The sequence below is a fragment of the Haliotis asinina genome, chromosome 14, assembly GCF_037392515.1.
Source record: "Haliotis asinina isolate JCU_RB_2024 chromosome 14, JCU_Hal_asi_v2, whole genome shotgun sequence".
Lineage (NCBI taxonomy): Eukaryota > Metazoa > Mollusca > Gastropoda > Lepetellida > Haliotidae > Haliotis > Haliotis asinina.
The window spans coordinates 29,892,892-29,902,542 of record NC_090293.1 but is presented as its reverse complement, the minus strand read 5'-3'; the positions used below and the strand labels follow the sequence as shown (position 1 = coordinate 29,902,542).

The 9,651-nt window shown below is 38.4% G+C and overlaps 1 protein-coding gene across 1 annotated transcript; it reads left to right on the top strand.

Annotated features, from left to right (window-relative positions):
* Nucleotides 1-7: 7 nt before the first annotated feature.
* LOC137261186 (single-stranded DNA-binding protein, mitochondrial-like) lies at nucleotides 8-8,823 on the top strand. The gene is made up of 6 exons (XM_067798890.1): nucleotides 8-162; nucleotides 2,277-2,370; nucleotides 3,978-4,097; nucleotides 4,667-4,754; nucleotides 5,623-5,711; nucleotides 6,243-8,823. The coding sequence occupies exons 1-6, from the start codon at nucleotides 139-141 to the stop codon at nucleotides 6,290-6,292; spliced, it is 465 nt and encodes a 154-aa protein (XP_067654991.1). The 5' UTR covers nucleotides 8-138; the 3' UTR covers nucleotides 6,293-8,823.
* The last annotated feature ends 828 nt before the right edge of the window (nucleotides 8,824-9,651 follow it).

Here is a 9,651-nt window from a genome sequence, read left to right as displayed (position 1 = left end):
TTTATTCGATTGCCGCGCACCTGTCAGTTTTAACCGGAAGCACGTGCGACATCAAAACGAAAACAAGTAGCAATTGAAGCAATCTACAGTTACAGGGAGCAGATCTTTGTCAGAGTCAAACGCTCGCATTACTCAAGAATGCTGCGTAGTCTCACAAGCCGGGTACTATTTTAATTCATTTTAAGAACTACGTGACATGGTTAGAGCAGTCCTCACAACACACGTATCGGTGCCGGTGGCTGTTCAAGATTCAAGTTCAAATTGAATAAACAACCTGTGGCCAAGACTCGCCCGAGCAGAGTAGTTCATCAGTGGCAATGTTGCCTTTTCACACAAGACTCAGTAATTATCAACAAACATCTTTTTTTACGACTTTAGACCAACTCCTGATAAACATTGGTGTAGTAGGCATCTTGTAAATCGGCCAAACTAGTAGATGTAAGAGTATAAGTCTTAATTCTATGGTTGTGCTTAGTTGAATTCAGGATATATTATAGTTATGTCAGTGCTCATTAGGGTCATTGTTTGTCCTTGACCATCTCGCGTCAAGAAAAATGTATATTGTGTGGAGATGTACTGCTAGTAATATCTCAATAACTTCTTTAAGTGGCATTTTACAAGTTGGGAAGTACAATGTAGAACAAACTTTATGCATAACTACTTAAGTATTAAAGCTCATTAAAGCTAAAAATGGATAGAATTTTTAATTAAACAAGAATAAAAACAACATTGGTTTTGAAGCACTTACTGTAATAACAAGCGACAGAGGTCTCTAACACATATTTTACAAATATGGACACATCATAGAACAACACAGATGACATCTCTGTTGAGAGAGATGACAGTCAACCTTGACCTTTGCCAGTACTACCATAGTACTGGTGTCTTACAACGTTCGAGTTCCAGTCGATGTTTTCATTGCTATATGTATGAGTTAGAAATATCATCAATAATGAGTCCAAGTTCAAACGGACCTTAGACGACAGACCATAGAGCACTGTGCTATGTATGATGTCGCCTACAACAGGCTTGATAATAGCCTGTTGTCAAGCATTTTGCGGACATTATCTAGTTTCAGTGGTCCACTCATTTCTGATAACATGCAGGTGTTGTAATGATAATTCTATTCATTTTAGTTATAATACTCAGTATTTTCATACAACCAAGATTTGTATAACCAGAGACCACATTATGTGGTCTCGGGTATAACCATCAGAATGACCAAGTTCAACAAAATGTCAGGTGGTGGATTTTTTTATCACATTATTATCTGAACTCACAATAATACTATGATTTCTTCCATCTTATTTCGCCAGACAATACATCCATGGTAACAGTAACTACCTATGCCATAGACATTGTCACTTAACTTCAAATTGTTTTGTTTTCTCTCCTGACGAACCAAACTTTCAAGACAAGGATATGTTACATGGGTTTTACCTTTGGACTGGAAGAATAAATCACAGAGCCGAGTTTGATTATATCTGGACCTGTGAAGGTCCAGGGTAGAATAGGCCTTCAGCAACCCATGCTTGCTCTAAGAGGCAGCTGTGCTTTGATCACACGATGTCATTTAGAAAGTGGTCATATGCAACATATGTGATATTTGGGATTTCACTTTCTCAGTAAAGTACAAATTCTAGTACTTTTTAGTTTGAGTCCTATCCAGGATTTGAATCCGCACTTTCAGATTCAGGCACCTAATCGCTAGCTCAGCCACCACGACAGCCACAAAAATGAAAGTTGGACAACTGGTGGTCTAGACTGCGTACTGTGTGTACCCCTCTGATAAGTGTACTGCAAAATCGGGCGGTCAGGCTTGCTGACTTGGTTGACGTGTCATTGGTACCCAGTTTCGTAGATCGATACTCATGTTGTTGATTACTGGATTGTCTGGCTCAGACTATATTATTTACAGACCGCCACCATATAGCTAGAATATTGCTGAGTGTGGCGCACAACTAAACTCACTCACTCATTGATTATATCTGAATTAACGGACCATGCAAATTTGTGGCTAGTGCTCCTTATGACGATGGTATTTATGGATAATCATATACAATGTGAATATCCCCCCCTAAAATTAGATATCTTTACATATATCTATGTTTTTACCTCACCTGTAGATCATGAAAACACTTAGTTCAAGGACAGGTGAAAAATCAGCATCAAGATATAATCATGTCTTGTTGCATGCTCTTTATTGAAGTGGCCTTTTTTTTTGTCAATAAGTCCGCTAGCAACTTCTCATAGCAGATTTTTAAAAACATTTTCAGGTGTTTGTTCCCCTGTCTCGTCGTGTTGGCCAGCGGTACATGGCTGATTTCACTGACAATGCAAGTGATACACAAGGAATGCGTTATGAAAAGAGTAAGTATTGGTTTCAGAACTGGGACATGAGTATGAAGTGTGATCTGTATGCGACTCACCTTTTGTGCTGTCATCATTGACATTTTGTGTTTTGTGCTGCTTGTTGATATTGCTGGGAACATTAATCTATTTATGCCGATTATTTTAGAGACATTAAGTGATTTACTAAAGGATGAACCTAGATGTTTGGTCTCCAAAAGTTGCTCACAGAAAGTATATTTCCATACAATTAATAACAAACATGGTTATTTGATAGTAATTCCCTTCACCTTTGATTTTCCCAAAGCTGTTATTATCATTACTTGAAGCGTGTCTAAATCACACATTCAACACCATCATGACATGAAATATCATATTCAAATATGAAAAGAATAAAGTAATTGGCTGAACAAATGTATACATATATGATTTGTTTGTTGTTTAAGACGGAATTTCAGCAATATTTCCAGCTATATGGCATGCGCAGTGTCTGCAAATAATCGTGTCTGGACCAGACAGTCCAGTAATCAACAGCATGAGCATTGATGTATGAAAATGGGATACAATGACATGTCACAACCAAGTCAACAAGCCTGACATTATGTTTTTTTATGTTATTGTCCAGACCTCGTTTGGGATTCTGGGTTAGAATTTGCCACCAGCAACTTCTGCTCATTGAAAGTGACAACATGGGTTGGTTTGTCAGACCTGGTGACTTAGCTTATTGTCCCCTGCCGCAATGCGGAGCAAGGGACTATGCATTCAGCGGTGCCTGTTATGTATGTCTGTACCGATTCTTGTTAACAGAATATCTCATGAATTATAGTACCCAACATCTTCAAAATTGGTTACAGCGCACATTGGGATATCACGCAGACACCAGTCAGTTTTGGTGACCTTGAGCTGATTTTCAACCTTTGGCCACTTTTCAGATTCTTGTTACTGCAATATTGCATGAACTATTGTACCCAATATCTTCAAATTTGGTGACAGCCTACATTGGGGGATTATGCAGACACAAGTCAGTTTTGGTGACCTTGACCTTATTTTCAGTGTTATCAATAATTTATTGTTCTTTATCTGTGGGTGACGTTGCCAAGGCTATATTTGTGGCAAACACTTGTTGTGTCTCCAAATTTTAGTCTATGAAGATGGAGTCAATCATTGGACTATCTTAGGTTAATTGACCCGTGAATGTCCAGGGTAGAACAGGCCTTCAGCAACCCAAGTTGCCTTAAAGGGTGACTATTCTTGTCATAACAGGTGACTATGTAATGGAATCTTGTGGTCAGGCTCACTTACTTGGTTGACACATGTCATCAGTTCCCTATTGTACGGAATGATGCTCATGCTGTTGATCACTGGATTGCCTTTTCCAGACTCGATTATTTACAGACTGCCACCATATAAATGGAATATTGATGAGTGCGGCATAAAACTAAACTCACTCACTGACCTACTCACTCTTAGATTAATCTGAGGGCTGCTGCCTTACAGCTTGCTTATTGCTAGGTTGAGCTAGAAAGAAACAATTCTGCATTGGTAGAACAGTCTCTGTTACTGCCACACTGTCTTGCTGTGAATTTCTGAGTCAACTAAATGATATATTTATTTATCGTTTCCTTCAGGTGTGAATCAGATCAACCTTCTTGGACGCCTTGGTCGAGATGCAGAGTTGAGGGGGTCAGCGGAACACCCGGTTGTTGTCTTCTCCATGGCAACGAACTCCATTTATACAAAACAAGATGGTAAATCTGTCTGTCTTTCCTCTCCTTCTTTAGATGCAATAGGTGAAGCCCATTTCTGACCTTATGAAGTACCTCATGTGCCTGTCAAGAGTTGCTTCCCTTACCTTTGCCATGATTCACAGACTTTCCATTATAATGTCCTGACTTTGTCAGCACCTCTTGATCTTGTGGTTTCAAGGAGATGGTTACACTAACACTAAGGTTCAGTGGCAGCAAGAGTTGTATACTCCCAGGGAGTATACAAACACACACACACACACACACACACACAAAATGCAAAATTCTGAATGTGTGTTACTTTGACTTTTCTTCATATAAGCTGGGGTGCTGATATAGTGTATATACTGTTAAAGGATGAGGTAAGATCAACCAATCTGTACTCACATTTCACTTGTCACACTGAAGAGGCTGGTTTGATTCCCAACATGGGAACAATGTCTAAAGCCCCACCATGGAATATTGATATAAGCAGCATAAAACCATATTCACTCATGCATTACTGACCATTATCACGCATTCATTGCTCACTGTTCTCACAGATATTGTAGTTGTCACTGGTACTGTTTCAGGTCAGACAGTGTCCCATGTAGACTGGCACAGAGTCAGTGTGTTTAAGCCTGGACTCAGAGAGAAGATCGCCATTAACTTGAAGAAAGGGTATGCATGGATTATTACTCACAATATCAATCACTGGATGGTATGGTCCAGACTATACACGGGCGAAGATCTGGGTTGGTGTTGATCTTCAGATACCCATGCATGTCATAAGAGGTGACTAACAGCATCAGGTTGGTCAGGCCCGCAGACTTTGTTGACATGTCATCATATCCCAATTGTGTTGGTTGATTCTCATGCTGTTGATCATGGGATTTTCAGGTCCAGACTTGATTATTTACAGACCACAACCATATTGATGCAGTATAGCTGAGTGTGGCATAAAACTGAACTCACTCGCTCACCCAGGGTAGATTTGTCACTGGTGCAATTAATGACCTCAAATATACAGCTTATGGTAGCCACCAAATTGACTTGAGATTTGTTCCCTTAAGGTTCTAGGATCTGCATGTCATGGGTTGAATTTCCACAGCTGTTAGCTTTGGAGAGTCACCACCATCAACCTGCTTTTGAGGGGTAGTATGTATGTGCTTCTCAAAATAAGTTAGGAAACTCCAAAACTGGTTATATTAATATTATGTCTTTAGACCTAGCGTGTACACAAGATGGCCCACTATGTCTTCCTTGCGAATAGGGTGCGCACAACGGTACCAAGTGAATCAGTTGACTCTAATAAATCACCGTGGAACCAACTCAGTTGTGGTTAAATCTATCATTACAGATAAACTCTTCTAAAATGAAAGAATCAAATGTTTCTTTAATTTTTGAGTTCAGGAACATTGGGATAATGAAACGCCAAACTATTCTTTCCTGAGTCTAACAGAAATTTGTTTAGTTCAGAGGTGGCAAGATTGTTTTACAATATATCTACACATATTTATTTTCTGTTTTATTCTTCTCTGTGTTCTAGTGACCGAGTATTTGTGACAGGAACATTGCGATACGATGAATATGTGGATTCTAATGAAAATGTCCAGAGATCTGCCACAGTCCTTGCCTGTGAGTATGGGTCTGTTGAACTGTCTGATTTAGTTTAATGGTCTTGTCTTTTCCAGGATTAAGTATCCCATGCATGTAAGAGTGAATGAGTGTTCTTTTTAGTCACAGTTATAGTCTGATAACACACCAATGAATTCACTTTAAGCAAAAATGTAAATCAAATAAAGTGAAATTAAGATTGTGAATCCTCAAAATTTTACCTCTCCAATTGAAATGGATACAATGTCTGAAGACCCTCATGATCATCACAGTAACTAAACTGCAAGTATCATAACCTGTCTAGTTTCAGACTCGGTGATAACTTACTGTTACTTGATTGACTTATTGAAAAAAATGTTTTTGGATATTTCCTGCATCCCCGGGAACGGGCTTGACTATTTTGTTGTGTCCATTGTCAATATTTATGTGTGGGACACAGAAATTTGTGTCCTGTAAATCATTGCACACTTTATCTTATGCTTATGCTCTTGTCTGCCAAGATTCCTTTGCAGAACTGCATGAAAATGTCTAAACATGTTTTTTTTTTTCAAGCTGACGTTGTGAATCTGACAAAGAAGTTCCTCGGCTCAGAAGCTCAGTGAATGAAAGAGGGCATGAGCTCAACTGGACAACAGGACCACAATGAAAACATAAGACTTTAATGTTTCATTATGACTGAAACTCTGGATGCTTGTGGTGATATGTTATGTACAAGTTTTTATAATCTTGTGACATCTTTTAGAGCATTTCATAATTTTGATATTGATGGTGGCCCTTGTTTTTCCATACAGATCAGCATTTGTTTACTAGAAACAAAACCCATATGTGTTCTACTTTATGATTGAATTAAAGTTCTGATGTGCAGGTACATATTGGACTTTTGAAATTTTGTACATTGCCAACGATAAAGAAAATTAGTGTACATTTTTGTTTGTTATTGAGGCCATTGCTTGTTTGCTAACTTGTTTACATATATTTGTCATTGTGTTAATTTTATGGTAGTGCACTTGAAATATTAATTGTCTAATGAAACATTTAATAGTAAAGGGTTCAATTAATGAGGAATAAGCTTCAGTATGTATTAAACGTGTATCTAGAGTGTAGAGTGGTCTAGAATTCTGTGGCAACGATATCTCAGTGTTATGTCGTAGCTCCTATACTATATCATAGACTTTCGATTGTCGTAGTGCTACAACAGCTTTCTGAATACAGGTCTTCATGTACTGAATTTTGTACTTCAAGCAACATGGTATTTCACATAGGCAGTTAAATGGTGTCCATTGAATGCCAGATGAGCATACCATGTGTTAGTAATGATGTGTTGCTTGGTAGGGGTTTGTGTTGAAGGATGATCTTGCTCTAAGACTATGTACCACATATTGTGTACAAATAGAGACTCCAATCACAAAGGACAAATCTTATGGATAACAACTTCTTAAATAATGTTCTAGCCCCATCATCAGAACATTACCAGCTGGTTCAGTTCAGCTGTCAAACGTTACAAGACTTAATTGTCATAGAAATGTGTGTCACCCACCAAGACCCATGAAGGTCCTGGGGAAGGCGACTCTGCTTGTCGTAAGAGACAACTAACGGGATCAGGTGGTCAGGCTCGTTGACTTGGTTGACACATGTCATCAGTTCCCAATTGCTCATGTTGTTGATCACTGAATTGTCTGCTCCAGACTCAATTATTTACAGACCACCGCCATATAGCTGGAATATTGCCGAGTGCTGCGTAAAACTAAACTCACTCACTCACTCTTTATTGCAATGAGTCTGGTGTAGGTTTAGGTACTAACACCCTTTTCAGCAAGTCATCTTGACAACTTCTAAAATGCCTCTCGAAGTTATTGTTATATAGTTTATTGTATTGGATAACTTGATGTGAATGGGTTGAAAAACAAACTCTGTACAAGACAGGTAAGCCTTGAAGCTGTGGTGACATGTCCAATGTCCAGACAAGCTTATGTGTGAAGCATGATGAGAGTGGATTAGGCTGAGTGATGTGTGAGTAGAAAGTGTTGATGTGGTTTGTTATGATGCAAATGAGATGTATTTGTAGAATAAATACAGAATCTATTTTAATATGTTTTTGTCATTATGTTTTGATAGCAGTATGAAAATTAACATAAAACACAGCACATTGAGTGAGTGAGCTTAGTTTACAATATCTGACATCAGAAATGAGCTTCATGTGAGGAATCGGAACAGAACAGTTACACCAGTGGAAGCAGAACTAATGAGTGAGTGAATGAGTGAGTTTAGTTCTAAGCTGCTGTCAAGAGTATTCCGAAATAACCGTGTCAGGACTAGACAATCCAGTGATCAACAACATTAGCATCCATCTGTGCAAATGGGATGCAATGGCATATGTCAGCCAGGTCAGCGAGCCTAACAACCCCATCCCGATATCCTTTCCTTCAACATGGATTTTAGAGCCACAGTTGCAGTGAGGTGTAAGCTAAAAACGTTTGCAGTTCACCAGAAGTTACATACCCTTTGAGCTTTTCCCATGCCTCTTTTTCAATTGTTTTCATTAACTTATCGGCAGCTCAGTAATTCAACACTTGAAAAGGGGGAACATCTTCCCCATTGTTACGAGAGTGTGTTTTCTGTAATTTGTATTATTATTGATTGGGTGATAGTTGTTGGGCTACGATGTTTGGAGTTTTGAGTGATAGTTGTTTCAGGTCCCATTTCGTATCACTGTAATAGTATTTTAGCAGCACGACTTTTAATGTATCGTTTAGAGTTGCACGCTTTGGGGTGTGTTTTGAACACGAGGCCGATCGCGAAGGTTCCACACTTCACCTGAATGCTCTAGAATCAGTGGTATATATAAAACTGGTTGTTGTGTTGACGACACACACACGGACTTACGCTCGGAGTTATACTGGAGTTGTGTCATCATTCGACCCATCTACATATGTCTGGCTCTCCGTCAACCTTTAACCTTGCTGTGAAACATTTGGTATAACTGTTTCACTGAAAACCAAGACGTCTGTTTGTTGGTATTATTTTTTGTGACCCATTACTTAGGATTTGTCGCAACTGCATTGTACTAGAATCGCTCTATTGTGAATCATTGTATCTTGCTCTTTGGTCAATACATATTACTGAATATTTTAAACATGTCGGTTTTATATTTTGCTGCTTCATAGGAGATTTCGTATACCTTTTGTCACGGCAAATTATTGACAGTAACACCATCAACACTATTGTGCGAACGTGCCAATTAAGTGAACAGTACATAAGTTTGGCATATTGATATTTTGCAGTTCGAGTCAGTGAATAACAGCTTCTCATACAGCAATCCAGGGAAGCCACTGCGGGTTTTACAACTGAGCGACAGCAATATTCCCTCTACATGGCGACCTTCTGTAAATAATCTAGTTTGGACCAGACAATCCTGTGACCAAAACGCGTTTTCTTGCAGAATCCGTGCAGAATATGCCACTTTTCTGCCGCGAAATTTGCTTATTTTAAAAATTGAGTAAAACGGAATGACAGCCGGAATGAAAAGTAGAGGTAATGTCAAAAGTAGGATCGGTAACACACAAAAAGAATTGACATATTTACCGTGACAGCATTTTCAAAATAATCATGATTAAAGATACTTCATTAATAAAGCAAGTTTGGGGCATCTTTCAAATAATATTAGATGAACTTGACACTGCAATTACGTTTTCAAAATCGATCATTTTGAAAATAGAAATTATTTCAGATTTAGTTTAAATATAAAATTGTTATTTGCATGAAACAAGAAGTTGTTGATCTGCATCTAAGTTATGAATGAGAGGAGAAAAGTAACTTTCAGCGAGTGTTCAATTATCAAACACAGAAAAAGGTGTGGGTGCTTTTTCATCAAACTTACTCAAGATGTGATGTGTACTGTCGACTTAACATTAATTCTGTGTTTGAGAATTAAACTATGAAGGTCTGTATAATGTGTTGTTTT